General features: G+C 42.1%; 1 protein-coding gene across 9 annotated transcripts in view; it reads left to right on the top strand.

Annotated features, from left to right (window-relative positions):
• The window catches only part of MPDZ (multiple PDZ domain crumbs cell polarity complex component), a 129,656-nt gene that overhangs the window by 92,998 nt on the left and 21,049 nt on the right, over positions 1-15,609 (top strand). For 8 of the 9 annotated variants that reach the window (XM_054032034.1, XM_054032037.1, XM_054032030.1 and 5 more), the window contains 7 exons: positions 4,596-4,758; positions 10,284-10,480; positions 12,727-12,818; positions 13,142-13,232; positions 13,569-13,649; positions 15,047-15,139; positions 15,241-15,315. In XM_054032034.1, coding sequence (XP_053888009.1) covers positions 4,596-4,758; positions 10,284-10,480; positions 12,727-12,818; positions 13,142-13,232; positions 13,569-13,649; positions 15,047-15,139; positions 15,241-15,315 — 792 coding nt within the window. Of the gene's footprint in view, positions 1-906; positions 979-4,595; positions 4,759-10,283; positions 10,481-12,726; positions 12,819-13,141; positions 13,233-13,568; positions 13,650-15,046; positions 15,140-15,240; positions 15,316-15,609 lie in introns of all 9 variants that reach the window. The other variant, XM_054032028.1, reaches the window with a different exon arrangement.

Here is a 15,609-nt window from a genome sequence, read left to right as displayed (position 1 = left end):
GTATGTCGGTCCTTTCTCTGTATGTGTATGGTTAGGAGTTTCCTACTTTATTTTTGCCATGAACAATGTGTCAATACCTCACATTGTAAGATGGTGACAACTTTTTTGATTTTTTTTTTTTGGAAATTCTTGCACTGTACCACCAGCAGGGTGCCAACATTTTTTGGAAATTTAGAAAAGTTAGATTCTTCTCCTCGTGATTGGTGCTAATGAAAGTTATCCATGTACAGGGAGGGACTAGACCTCTAACGCATCCCTAATTAAAGACTAAATCCTATCTGCATGTACATGCACACAGCTCTGATTTTGCACAGTCACTTGTAGCTCCTCATGCATCTGGGGGATGAATTCAGCTATAAATCCGTGCTTCCTCATTTTTTGTATTTTCCCCTTAATCTCGTAACAGTCTCAAAATGTATAAAGAGCATGGACTGTCTGTATAACTGCATATGTATGTTTTTGAAATCTGTGCTCACACTTATAGTTCTGAGGTAAGGAGAATAGAAGTGTAACAGAGGTAATTGCGTATAATTTCTAAATAAGCAGTTGTTACCAAAAAAAATTATGTTGCACATAATTACATGCAAAAACTTATGTTCTTGCAAATATTAGAAAAGTCAAAAACACCTGCCACCCCCATCTGAACCCTACCCCCGTGGCCATCTTTTTGCTTTTTCTGCCAGATTTTTGTGGAGAAAATTATGAAGGCCCTGATTCAGTAAGATACCTTGCTGAATCAGGGGTTAATTAGGTCATGTAAGCAATTTTGTCCATTTTAAAATAAAATGTGTGAATTTACTGCAGTTTACAAAATACCTGTCACTTTAAAACATGAGTTCACATTACTAATGCTACATATTGTCAAAGGTACTGTAATATATGGATTGCTGTTTTCTGTTACTGTAGGATGTGCAGAATCCTGTTAGGGTTGCCTTCCATTGTTCCCCAACTAACCCTTTTGCCCCCACACCATTTAAGGTTTGTCTCCATGTGAAAGTTACAGTAACTTGTGATTGTGTCACACATCCTTTTTGTGCTGTGTTTTGTTTATGCCTGTTTGTACGTGGCATGTGGTAATTTCGGAAAGTACCGATGTTCCTTCCAAATTGATCTGCTACATTGAAAGTGATACTGCTGTCCATTCACTGCCCTTATAAATACATGCTTGGTTGTGACCAGAGCCACATGGGTAGCCAAAAGGCTCCATGTGTTGTCAGATGTTTGCATTTTGGTATGTAATGAGTCAAAATATTTTTACCTTTTGTATAGGGCCCAATTCAGAGAACAAAAGTCTTGTGTGTAAATAAAAGGGCCAGATTCTGTCCTCGAAGATGCATGCATATTTCCAATGACTTTGGAAGACAGAATTTGGTCCTGTACATTTTTAATTGTTAGGACCTTATTTGTTTTACTCTTTGCTTGCAGAAGAGACTTCAAGCATTCATCTGCTTTCGTATCAGCATTTGCTTGAACTTAAAACAGAGTTTATACATGTACATATAGCGAGACATAAGGAAACGTTCCTTGTCCATCAATATATGGCACTTTGTGCTTTCTTTTAATGATAAATCCACTGGAATTTCATTCGTACATACAGAGGTACACCCGTCCTTCCAGATACTGGATAGCAAACCATCTTATTTTTGTCCTGATCATTGCCTTCAGTACTGCAACATTTTAGGCACTTCCATTGCTCACAAAGAACAAGACTAAAATGATGCATTACTTTCAGTTAGTAATTGTAAACTACACTGAATCAGTTGGTTCATGTCCTTCCCTAATCTTTGTGTAGACACTCCCCCCCACACAAACACCTGCATTAATTTAAGGTTATATGGCCTCCAGTGAATATATAGGAAGTGCTTATTGAATTTCTGGAACTCCTCTACCCTCACCTTGAGGTAACATTCTGCTACTTACTTTTTTCAAAAAGAACAGGAGTACTTGTGGCACCTTAGAGACTAACAAATTTATTTGAGCATAAGCTTTCGTGGGCTACAGCCCACTTCATCGGATGCATAACATTTTTCAGTTAGGAATATGCATTTTAAGCATAAAAGTACAGCATGAATGCTAATGTGTGCTTTTGCTACCACCCGACGCTGATTCTGAAGTTTAGGAACTGTTTCGCAATAAGTGTGATTTATGAAACATCACCCTCCCTGTCCACATTGGTGTCTGAGTTTTTCAGAGAGTGCTCCCACAATTTAGGTTTAGTAAGTATCTCAGTTTTCATAAAGACTAATATAATACGCTACATCATCCCAGCTGGCATTTAGGAATTTCAGCAGATTGCTTTGAACTCTCAGATGCTTTCTGCACAATGGGTTCAAAACAATTCAGATGCCTCACATTCACTTAAAGCTCCAAGTGCCAAGGGAGGGTTGTGTATAGCAGTACTCGCTTGTGTAAGACTGAGTTTTTTGCACCATTCTGTCAGCCACCAGCATCTGTCTTGTTCTAAGTGTGTGTGGTACCTAATGTAAAGGCATTTAAACAGATACCATTTTAGACCCCAATGATATTTTTAGTTAACACTTATTCAGCCTTCTTCATAGTATTTCATGACTTCTTTGAAAAGCTCCTAGAATGAGAGGAGAAAGAAGTTCATACAAGCAGCAGAGGAATTTGGGGGCTCAAATGAGACATTAGCATTTTCTTTACACGTTTGGAGGGGGAGAGAAAGAAGGTAGTTTGTTTCCTCTGGACAATTGGCATTTTCCCGGATCTTCATAAGAATCATCTGAAAAGACTAAAAATCTACTCACTTAAAGGATGTTATCTGAGTGTGGCACTGTGGTGGGGTGACGACTCACCGGCTGCTGGTCATCCAGGGAATTAGCTCTATCCAGCCCGTAGTGCCCTCTGCGGGCCGTTGCCTCTCCTGCCGCTGGCCCCGTGTCCTTCCCAGACCCCGGTGCCCTTTGCCCAGGGGTTCTGCCCACAACAGTATCCCCTCACTCTGGGTCTCCCCTCCCAGAGGAACTCCCAACACCTTATCTCCACCTTGCCTCAGTGGCTACTGCCAGTCTCCATTTAGCCCCTGCTCACTGGGGTGACGGCAGTCTGTAAACCACTCATCATCTGCAAGGGGGGTTGGACCAGCTGCCTCTGCCTTTTCCTGAGCTGCCCCTCTGCAGCCCTAGTAACCTTTTGTGGGCCCTTAACTCGGTCTGCAGCCTGGGGCTTAGCTGGGCTGGAGCTCCCCAGCTCCCTCTGCTCTTCCCCAGCACTGCTCCGCCCTAGGTAACCTCCTCAGCTTCCCCAGCAGCCAGGCCCTCCTCTCTCAAGAGGCTAGAGAGAGAGTGTCTCCTTCTGGCCCATTGCCCTCTTATAAGGGCCAGCTGGGCCCTGATTGCACTGGCTACAGCAGTGGCTGGCTGTTTTCCCAATCAGTCCAGCTTTTCCCCGTCCACAGCCCTCTCTCAGGACTGGAGCAGGGTAACCACCCCGCTACAGGCACGGATGGATTCCTATCTTTGAAATCCTTCAGGGTGGCTCTGAAGAAGGTGTATTAAAATTTTTGACCCCCTAGCAACACCATCGGAGATGTTATTCTCTCACTTCCCACTAGAATCAGATTCTTAAAGCTGAAGCGAGGAAGGTAAAAGCTGGAAGAAGTCAATACAGTACCTGCAAATTTCAGTTCTGTAAAATGGTACTATTTTTCATAGGACATCTATCAGTCGCTTAGTCTCAGCACCTGACTTATCAATTACCAAGCCTTCATGGCCTATTGTTTACTATTGATCACAGTGCCAAATACATAAAAATGATACATGTTAAAAAGATGGAGCCAAATCATACAGTTTTTGATCACATTTCCCTCAAGCAATCTGACTGTATAATGGGAGTTTTGCCAGACTAAGGAGTTGAGGATCTGACCATGATTTGCAGTAGTAATTTGTGTGCGTATAGTTTTGTTTTTATTTTTTTAATAGAAATTAATCACAAGACCAAGAGTAAGTCCCCTCTCCCCCCCCCTCTTTTTATGGCAAAATCTTTCTCCATTTTGATATGACTATTCATAGGTTGTATAGAAGACAAGTAAAGGACTTGGAAGAAGGTATTCTTGTGTTCTTCACAGTATTTTTTTTTAAATAGGCCTTTCTACCAACATTTCAACTAAATATTCTTTTTACAAGATTCTTCAAAGCTACCTTAACTCCATCTCTCCCCTGTTTGTATATGTACAAAATTATAGCAGAAGAAATTGTTTAGTGACTCATTTTTTTTCTTTAGATATAAAAAAGAAAGTCTGTGCAAATTGGATATTGAAAAAATTCAATTCAGTTTTCACACAAGGTTGTTTCTCAGGCAAAAAAGCAACACACAAAACTTCACTGAATTGGGCTTTTAATGTCAGTTCTGTTTGCTTAAAAATACATTTGGAGTCTTACTCCTTCTTGCCTAGTGTTCTTTACATCTGATATCCTGATGCCTCTCTATACTATGTGCTTTGTTTAGAATTCCTGGTGCTTGGTATTTAAATTTCAAAGCCATAGTCATTGCCGTTTTTATATTTTCATGTACTAGATTGCCCTGCTCTAGAGTCTCCATATATTTAGCCACAGCATTCTTCTTGTTCTCCACAGGCATCCAGTCAGTCAGATTCAGAGCCAGAAAAGACTTCATTTAGTAACTTGCCTCTGCCCCCTCCTTCAGCATTTTCAGGAATGAGCTGTGAAATTGCACAATCATCTTCCAGCAAAATTGAAGAGGATGTGGAAGATGATGATGAGTTTGGTTACAGCTGGAGTAAGTTTATTTTTTGTGTTATTTGAAATGCTCAGCATTGAAATAGAAATGATGTGGAGTAGGTTGGGGCGCAAGTTGAACGCCTTCATTTTCATCTGTCTGGGTATAAAATGTTATTTTCAGCTTTCACTTTTGCTTGGACAGCTGTACATTCTTGAAACACAAAATCATTTGCCCTTGTTCTGTGCATTCAGTTTCTGTGCTGGTCCTGGTAAATGTAGGTTCTACCCTGCACATAATGAACCGCAATAACAGTTTTGATGTAGTATATGTCACCCATGGTAATCGCATATACAGTTCTGTTATCTGAATATAATCTCATCTGCAGTTAAAATGTAGGTGTGCACGGGCAGATAGGGGGACTAGTGCTTTTAGAAAAAATCTTCGGGGGGAGGAGGGGAAACCAAAGACTCCTAGAAATTTGGGAATGGAAGGGACCTCGAGAGGTTGCCTAGTCCATTCCCCCACATTGAGTGAGTACCAAGTATACCTAGATCATCTGTAATCGGGGACACTCACATCTTGACTGCCCTCTGATACTTCGGGTCTTTTCCTGCTCCTGGGCACCTGTTGTAGGTTGTTGACTTTGCTAGGCAGGTCTTCAGTGACTCAGCCCTCCAGCTAGGTCACAGAGTCAAAATGGATGAACCCCTTCCAGAGTAGCAAAGAGTTCAACAAAATGTCAGCCCTCACCAGGGTCTTCAGCCCTTTAAGTCCCGCCCTTCACTCGGTCTTCTAACCAAGCCTTGTTCCCTTTTCAGGCCTTAGGTCACTTTCCTAGTGGCTGGTGGGGAAACTTGGGCCTGTTGACCACTCCAGGTCCCAACCTATGGATTCTATAAACAGCAGCCACTTACTGCTTCCTTGGTTGGTTGCTGCTATGTTTCCTGGGCCTCTTCCCATCCGGTCTCGTTTTTACCTCTGTTCAATACCTTAAGGCTAGAGCTCCTAGCAAATGCAGCCCATCAAGTTCTTTTGACCAGAGTGGAGTAGAGCCCTGCATGGGATTTTTTTTTTTTCAATCCCACTCCCGCTATTATGGCAGCGGTCCTGCAGGATTCCAGTCCTGCTGCAGGGCTCTAGAGTGGGGCACTTTCCTTGCCCCTCTGGTCCTAGCCAGGGACTGACTGGTTCAGACCTTGCGGCTCCTTTTATCTGAGCCTGCTGGGCTCTCATTGGCTGCTTCTGTGCAGCCTTTCTAGGCAGGCCTGGAGGACCCATCTTCACTGCTCCTTTCTGGGGTGGGAGTAGCAGGACCTCAGGGGACATGAAGGGCCAGGTACACCTTGTCATACCATCTGTGAGAGGTGTTAGTCTAACCTGATCTTAAGAACATCCAGCAATGAGGATACCACACCCTCCCTTAGAAGCCCATCTCCAGTGTTTAACTACCCTTATAGTTAGAATGTTTTCCTAATATCTTACCTCAGTCTCCCTTGCTACAAATTAAGGCGATTACTCTCCTACGTGTCCTTACTTGGACATGGAGAACAATTTATCACCGTCCTCTTTTAACAGCCCTCAACATATTTGAAGACCTGTTATCAGCTCCCCCCTCAAAACGTTCCCTTCTTTTCAACCTTTCCTTTTAAGTAAGGTTTTCTAAATCTTCTATCATTTTTGTTGTTCTCTGGACAAACTCCAGTTTGTTCACAACTTTCCTAAAGTATGGTACCCAGAACTGATTACAGTACTCCAGCTGAGGCCTCATCAGTGCCAATTACAGTGGGGACAATTGCCTCCAGTGTCTTACATATGACACCCCAAAATATTACCCTTTTTTTGCAACTGTATTACATTGTTGGCTCATATTCATTTTGTGATCCACTATAACTAAGGCCCTACCAAATTCACTGTCCATTTTGGTCAATTTCACAGTCATAGGATTTAAAAAATAATAAATTGAATGATTTCAGCTATTTAAATCTGAAATTTCACGGTGTTGTAATTGTAGGGGTCCTTGCCCCAAAAGGAGTTGGGGGGGGGGGGGGTTGCAAGGTTATTGTAGGGGGGATTGTGGTACAACTACCCTTACTTCTGCACTGCTGCTGGTGGCAGTGCTGCCTTCAGAGCTGGGCAGCTGGAGAAGGGCAGCTGCTGGCTGGGAGCCCAGCTCTGAAGACAGAGCGGCTGCCAGCAGCAGCGCAGAATTAAGGATGACACGGTATGGTATTGCCACCCTTACTTTTGCGCTGCTGCCTGTAGAGCTGGGCCCTCAGTCAGCAGCCGCCACTCTCCGGCCACTCAGCTTTGAAGGCAGCAGTAAGGGTCACATAGTATGGTATTGCCATTCTTACTTCTGCACTGCTACTGGTGTGACCCCCCCCCCAAAATAACCTTGCGACCCCCCTGCAAATCTTTTTTGTGTCAGGACCCCCAATTTGAGAAACCCTGGTCTCCCCTGTGAAATCTGTATAGTGTAGGGTAAAAGCACACAAAAGACCAGATTTCACAGGGGAAGACCAGATTTCACAGTCCATGATGCGTTTTTCATGGCGTGAATTTGGTAGGGCCCTAACTATAACCTCAGATCTTTTTCAGTAGCACCTAGCCAGTTATTCCCCATTTTGTATTTGTGCATTTGATTTTTCCTTCCTCAATGAAGTTCTTCGCTCATCTTTATTGAATTTCATCTTGTTGATTTCAGACTAGTTCTCCAGTTTGTCATGGTAATTTTGAATTCTAATCCTGTCCTCCAAAATGCTTGTGATCCCTCAAGGCTTGGCATCATCCACAAATTTTATATGCATACAGTCCACCCCATTATCGAAGTCATGAATGAAAATATTGAACAGTACTGGTTTCAGGACAGACCCCTGCGAGACCCTCCCAGTTTGACAGTGAACCATTAATAATTATGCTTTGATATGGTCTTTCAACCAGTTATGAATGTACCTTGGTAGTAATTTCATCTAGATTAGAATTCCCTAGTTTGCTTATGTGAGTGTCATTTGGGACTATCAAAAGCCTTACTAAAATCAAGATCTATCACATCTACAGCTTCATCCCCATCCACTTGGCTAGTAACCCTGTTAAAGATGGAAATGAGATTGGTATGGCAAGATTTGTTCTTGACAAATCCATGTTGGTTGTTACTTATTACCCTGTTATCCTATACATACGTACAAATTAATTGTTTAATAATTTGTTCCAGAATCTTTCCAGGTATCAAAGTTGGACGGGTTGGTTTATAATTCTCTGGATCCCCTTTGTTTCCCTTTTAAAAGATAGGTACTGTGTTTGCCCTTCTCCAGTCCTCTGGGACCTCACCTGTCCTCCATGAGTTCTCAAAGATAGTTGTTAAGGGTTCCAAGATTGCTTCAGCTAGTACCTTAAGCATCCTAAGGTGAATTTCATCAGGCCCTGCTGACTTGAATACATCATTAAATATTTTTAACCTGTTCTTTTCTCATCCAGGCTTATGTTCCTTCTCCTTTATTGTTAATATTAATTGCATTAAATATCTGGCCATAATTAACCTTTTTAGTAAAGGCTGAAGCAAACTAGGCAGTAAGCAACTCAGCCATCTTGATGTCATCCATTATTAGCTCTCCTTCCCCACTCAGTAGTGGACATGCATTTTCCTTCCTCTTTCTCTTGTTTTTAATGCTTTTATAGGTCATCTTTTTGCATTTTATGTCTATACATTTTGTGTTTTAGCCTTGCTGATTTTGTCCCTACATCCTTGTGCTAGTCTTTTGGAAAAATTGCTAAGGATGAACACACGTTTCCACTTTTTCTGGATTCCTTTTTTATTTTCAGATTGTTAAAGAACTTCTGATGTTGACCTTGTACTGTTCTTTCTATCTTTCCTTCATATTGGAAAAGTTTGCCCTTGTGACTTTAATGTTGTCTCTGAGAAACTGTCAGCTCTCCTGAACTCCTTTTTGCTTTAGTTTTTCTTCCCCTGGAACTTTACCTGCCAGTTCTCTGAATTTGTTCAAATCTTTGTACTGCTGCGCTCATGCCTTAGACTCATGAATTCTATCATTCCACGTTCACTTTCACCCAAATTGGCTTCCAGCTTCAGATTCACAGCTAATTAATTAATCCCTGTTAATAAGAAACAAGTCTAACATGGTTGCCCTCTGGCTACGTCCACCACCTGCTGCAACAAGAAGTTGTCCCCAGTTTGTTCTAAGAATTTACTGAACGTTTTTGCCTTTGCTGGATTACCTTTCAAACAGATATTTCTGTAGTTACATTCCCCTATTATTACAGGGCTTGTGGTTTGGATATTTCTGTTGGTAGTTCTAGAAATCTCTCATTCATCTCCTTCTGATTTTGTGGTCTCTATTGGACCCCTACCATGATGTTGACCATTTCCCCCCATTTATGCTGATCTGCTCAGTCATACCTGTCAGTATCATCAATGTTCACATTAGTGAGCAGCATGGGATCAGTTGTCAGAGGGCCAGAGCCTTGGCAGCCTTTCCACAAAGGCTCAGACATGGGCTCCAGTCAGGCAGCACATCAGGTCAGAAGATGGATGCCTCCATCTCCCTCAGAAGGGAGTCCCTGACCATCAGCCCCTTTTATCTCCTTCTCTTGGGGGTGGTGGCCATGAACCTCCCAGCCTTGGGGTGAGTTGGCTCCTCTTCCTCAGCCATTGGCGCCTGCTCATCTCCTGTTTTCTGTACAGCATACCACTTCTTGACCTCAATGGAAGCAGGACCTTGGTGTGGGGTGGAGCACTTTCTGCTGCCCAAGCTGGCTAGCAGCCAATCTCTACCCCCGCCCCCCCAGAGCATCTGGTTCTCCTTCTTCCTCTGGTGGTGCTGTATTCTGTTCCAGCTGGCTGCATCATCCATCCTGGACGTCTTCATGTGCATCCTGACAGTATGTCCTTTTGCTCCGGCAAATGAGCCACACCTCCTGCAGCTCTCTTACCTGCTTCCTGAGGGACGCCACCAACAGATGCCTCTTGTACTGGGCGGGAGAGGTTCTCCCTTCCTGGCTTTCTTCAGCAAGGATGTGCAGGCTGTATTCCCAGCAAGTCAAGACCATGAGCTGAGTGGAAGCCTACAAGATCTGGATGCCTGTCTGGGCGGGGATCCCACAGGTACAGGCCGAGGAAGAGCTAGCAGTGGTGTTCGCAGTGCAGTGTTTTCCTGCCATTGAAGATTCTTTCTTGCAGAGTACCTACAAGTTAAGGGGGAAAAACATGCTTTCCTTTGATGAGGAGCTCAAATGGCTAACTCTCTTAGTCTCCCAGCTGCCTTTGTCTCACCAGCCATGTATCCATGTGAAAGATGTTTTATTTATTGGGATCAGGGAAGAAACCCAAAGAAAAGAATTTAAAATTTTCATATTAAACCCAGCCCCCAAGCAACTGGAAGCATTGTTATAAGTGACATTAGTTTTAGCTGAAAAAGGGAGTAGTTTGTGCTGTTTCAGTGATGCAGGAATTCTGCTGTTGGATAATGCCTGTTGCGCACTAAAGCTGATTAGCTGGATGACTTGTAAAGTGTTCTAATATGAATTCAAGCCCTTCTGCCCCCACCTTTTCTCCCCCTTACATTTAGAAAAGATCACACAGCGTTATGGAACTCTACCAGGGGACCTGCACATGATAGAGCTGGAAAAAGGAAGGACTGGTTTGGGACTTAGCCTTGCTGGCAACAAAGACCGGTCCAGGATGAGTGTCTTCATAGTGGGAATTGATCCAAATGGGGCAGCTGGAAAAGATGGAAGGTTACAGATTGCAGATGAGTTACTAGAGGTAAGTTTCTAGCAATTGTACTTAAAAGCAAACATGTTGACTATAAAGGCAGTAGAGTGGTAGTTTCTTGGTGCAATATGTAGCTTTGAGTTAACTATATAGCCTTGTAATACCAAAATTTATTTCTCTGAATTCACATTTTCATTCTGGTATGTGCCTGCTGGTTGAGGTTGGGAGTTTTTTTTTTTTTTCTTCTTCAGTCAGACCACTACTGCATAAAATTTTATATACAATAAGTGAAGAATGCAGCTTTGGCATCATGGGGCCGGGTGGGAAGGAGGAATTAGTTTGTGAACTAAGAAAAATACTGTGTCATACAGTGATAGTCCTTCTGAGATTCTCCCACTAGATTCTGTGGACTGCTGCAGGCCATTCTCGTTACAGCTCTGTCTGCCTCTGTCTGTATTGTTTATACATCTGTCACATGACATGAAAAGGAAAAAAGAAATCTGGAACAGCTGTATTTATATCTTGGGCTTTAATGATTTAATAGTCTATTCAGGCTGCTTTCACATGGCATCCAGTGATGTCAGGACCCTCATTGCACAGACAGGATCCTCATTCTAAACCACTATTTATTTATTTTTTTGTCTAACGTGTAAAGCTTTTTTTTTTTTTTTTTTTTTTTAATACTGTCTCAGTTCAATAGATGGCACTTGCAGCAGTTGCTTTCTTATAACTTTTGCACTCCTTTTCCATTTGGTGTAGGGTGACATTCTGCCTGTTGCACAGAACTGGCAAGGCCATCCCCATCACTTCAGCTGTGTGGTGGGGGCTATACAAAGGGGATTGCCAGTGGAGAGGGGATGTGGGGGCAGGGAGGTTCAGCAACTCCTGAGAGGCACTGTGCCAGTTCCGAATAGGCTGATGCAGAAACAAGCACTTTCAGACCAGCGGAAGAGCTATGGGATCCATGACTGTGGGGATCCACTGAGATGAGGGTATTCACATACTGGCTGCAGAGGCCCAGTTTTCACTACGAAGGACTTTTTCAAATCAACCAAAATGTATTTTCATATAGAGCTTGATCGTGCAGGGTCAACTTTCATTGACCCTCAAAACAGTGCCCAGAACTGTACAAACAAAGGTTCCCACCCTAAAGCACTGAGAGCTGGATTCATTCATTGCAGTGCTAAATGGACACTGAGGGCTCTCTGCCACATCTGATCTTGTGAGTGCCAAGACTATAACAGGGTTAAAAAAAGAACTAGATAAATTCATGGAGGATAGGTCCATCAATGGCTAGTAGCCAAGATGGGCAGGGATGGTGTCCCTAGCCTCTGTTTGCCAGAAGCTGGGAATGGGCAATGTGGGATGAATCACTTTATGATTACCTGTTGTGTTCATTCCCCCTGAAGCACCTGGCATTGGCTACTGTTGGAAGACAGGATACTGGGCTAAGTGGACCTTTGCTCTGACCCAATATGGCCGTTCTTATGATATTCTCACTCCTTTTGCTCCTACAGAGCCTTCCTGCTAACCAGCCGCCCTCTCCTGTGCTCCCCTCACACTTCTCTTTGTACCTGTCTACAATACCACTTCTGTGCTTGTAATTCCTTCCTTCTCCTCATGCCTCCATACTCTCCTTCAAATCCTTCTTTTAAGATTCTTCTCCAGTTCTCTCTCCAAAAGCTCACCACAGCTTTTGTGATTATGCCAGCAAGTGTTGCTTGTAAACTGCCTTGTCTGAGTAAATGAGTGCCTGATCGTGCAAAAACACAGGAGTAACTTTCCTGATATGAAAATTCCCTTCAGCTTCAATAAAACTACTTAAGCAAGTAAAATCATACACGTGCATAAATGGTTAGAGGATCCAGTTCTCAGTGCCTTAGGGTGGGAATCCTTGTTTGTACAGTTCTGGGCACTGTTTTGAGGGTCAATGAATAATAACTTTCTTGTTGGATAGAGGCAGTTCATTTACTTGTACTTATAACTGGTAGCCTACTGAGTCATGAGGTGATCAATGGCAAATGGAAATAAATAATATGCCTAAAGGAAAGCCATTGTAACCTAGAGAAGGACATTTTCAGCACAGAGAGGGAGTCTAGAGCCAGACCAGCATTGGGAGGAATGTTGTGAACTCGAGGGGTGAAAACAGAGTGTTATATATTGCAGAGTAAATTTTCAAAATGATGTTTAGCAGGTGATGGTGAAAGAAGATAAGTGTTTGTTGTAGATCACTTAAGCTGGTGAAAATTTAAGGAAATTAACATTCAGAGCCATATTTGCCATTCTCCTTCATCTAGATCAATGGACAAATTCTCTATGGAAGAACTCATCAGAATGCTTCCTCGATAATCAAATGTGCACCATCTAAAGTAAAAATCATCTTTATCAGGTAAGCAGTGTTTAAAGTGTCTTTCCTAGAGATAGTAATCTTTAACATGTTTAAAAATGAATTTTTTCACAAGCTGTTTTTATACAAAAATTTTTTTAAAAAGTCTTCCCAATATCACAGTTTTGTCACCCAGGTAATTTTGGTGATGTACTTCTGTAAGTCCAACATTTAGACTTTACAGGTTATGTATTTTCTTTTTTGTATTTTGATCTGCATCGTGACTGCCAAAAATAAAACAAAATAAGAAATGAAGGTAGCAAAATTAAACTTGTGAAAAGAACCATGGTGATGCTTCAACACGTATATGCTTTAATATATTGTAGAAATAAAGATGCAGTGACTCAGATGGCTGTTTGCCCTGGGAAATCAGTAGAACCTTCACCTTCCCCCTCAGAGACTCCTCAAAATCAAGAGGTAATCTAAACATTGTGTGAGTCTATTTGAGCTGAGTAACAGCTTTCTGGAGAAAAATACTCTAATATTTGTTACATTTTACAGCAGAAAAAGTCCTAGTGGAAAACATAATGGGGTTTTAGCATAGCTGATGAACATTTTGGTCCTGATGCTGCTCTCAATTTACACCGATGTAAATAAGAAGTAGCTACAGGAAAGTCATTGAAATTATACCAATGTAAAATTGGCTTGGGGGGGGGGTTAGACCCACCATGCATTTGTTCAGTTTTTAAGGGTACACCAAATGCCTGTTTTTAAAATACAGTTGTAAATTGCTAAATTGTCTTCCTCTCTTAGGGTGAACCGAGTGCTACAAATCCTGTTACGGCTATAGACTTAAATACATATAAACATATTCAGCATGTGGAACTCCCCAAGGTAAATTTATATTTTAACTAAATTTATATCAGTGCAAGTTTATTGTCACAGGGTTTCTCTTCTGTGATTATGTCCCTCTGGAAACAGAGGGACTGTTCCTTCCCTTGGAGGGTGAGACGGACCACTGGCAATTTTATTCTATTTGCAGGTTGTCCCAAAAACTCTTCCTAAAGCAGCAGTTGGGCCCAGAACCTCCTCAGCATCTCAGCTAGGCCCTCCCCCCACATAGCTGAAATCTAACACGTCCCATAGCTGCATTTCTCAGGAATAATGCGTCTGCAAAGTTTTCAGTAAACAGCAGCAAGGGCCCAGCACAGACACTTCTGGAGATTTTGGAGGTCTCAGTGCAATCAAGAAAAGGTAGGCAAGGGAGTCAGGACACAGATGTAGGAAGGCCAGCTATGTTGCACTGGAAAACTAAGTGTGGTAGAACCTCCATGGTACATTTTGGGGTTGCACCATCTCCGTCCTTCTGTGAACTTGTTTGACCTAAACAAAACTATTTGGATTGAGCGCACAAAGCAAAGTTTGGTTAGTACTTACCTGTGACTGTCCAGGTGAAATCATTGACTAAATTGTTCCAAGTAACTTAATTAGCAGACTGTAAGCACCAAATCCCAAGGACAGCATACCCAGGAATAATGTATACTTTACTACCAGAAATCATGCATCTTCAGGGAGAAAGGAGCAAGGTAGTTTCTGAATATGTACCTGCCAGAGGAGGGAAGGAAAATGTTTGTTGCTTTTTTTTAATTAACTCATAAAAGATAGCTGCATGCACTAGACTTAAAGCTCTGAGATTTGAAAGTTGCTGGTTAGGCTCTATGCACCATTGCCATCCAGTCTTTTCCATCTAACTGGGAATAGATGTTACAGATAACAGAATCCAAATAGTGATTGGTTTGTGGGTGAGGAAGCCAGGGAAAATTCACTCCACCCCCACAAAACATTAAACATTTTCACTGGAAGTGAATGTATTTTTCCCTTTTCTACATTTCCCACTGTTCTATATTTTTTCCTGTGGTCTGCAGTATCATTTGTTTAACTATGGTCTGGCACCCTATTTTCATCATTCCACAGCTTCAAAACTTTTGGTGTGGCTTCCTCCTGTTTTAAGAATTGCACAAATGAATCACAGTTAAAATCCATTGAAATTTAGAATGTCACAAGTTAGAATTCAAAGCATTTCAAGCTTATTTAGATTCTCTATCCTGTTCATGGGTTGGAGAAAGTGAATCCTTTCCAAATAAGTCTTTAATATTTATTTCAAGCTTTGAGACTTCATGAAACATCAAACTTCTATGACATCTACAAATGTCAGTAGGCTCACATGAATACATGTAGTTCAACTTTGATAAATATAGCACCTTATTGACTGTACATTCCTATTCTCTCAGGATCAAGGAGGACTGGGTATTGCCATCAGTGAAGAAGACACACTTAATGGAGTGGTTATTAAAAGCCTAACAGATCATGGTGCAGCAGCGAAGGTGAGAATTGTAAATTACAACCCATTCGGGAAAGAGGATGGTAAACCATTGAGGAAGAAAAATCCCATATTAATCTTTTTTTGATCAATTTTATTTCCCAGGATGGACGGATCCGAGTTGGGGATCAGATCCTTGCAGTGGATGATGAAGCTGTTGTGGGCTATCCTATAGAAAAGGTACTTTAGGAATAAAAGGACTATAGCAGTTGTATGAGACAAATCCAGACCCTTCCTCTAAACTTGCAGAGCAACCTGTGCAGGAGATCTTGTGTGGTTATACTCTGACTGAGCTCCGGAGTGTGGATGTTAGCCTGAGAGGATGATGGTCTCTTAGTACTGGAACCACATGCATTAACACTGATGTATTCTACATTAGCATATCATTCTCTTTGGGAAAGCATAATTCCTGACAGCAAATCATTAAACTGTGGTGACACTCTGAGAAGTGACTGTAAAAATGGTATTGTGGGG

This window comes from Malaclemys terrapin, chromosome 6 (genome assembly GCF_027887155.1).
Source record: "Malaclemys terrapin pileata isolate rMalTer1 chromosome 6, rMalTer1.hap1, whole genome shotgun sequence".
Classification (NCBI taxonomy): Eukaryota; Metazoa; Chordata; order Testudines; family Emydidae; genus Malaclemys; species Malaclemys terrapin.
This window is presented reverse-complemented; position numbering and strand designations above follow the sequence as displayed.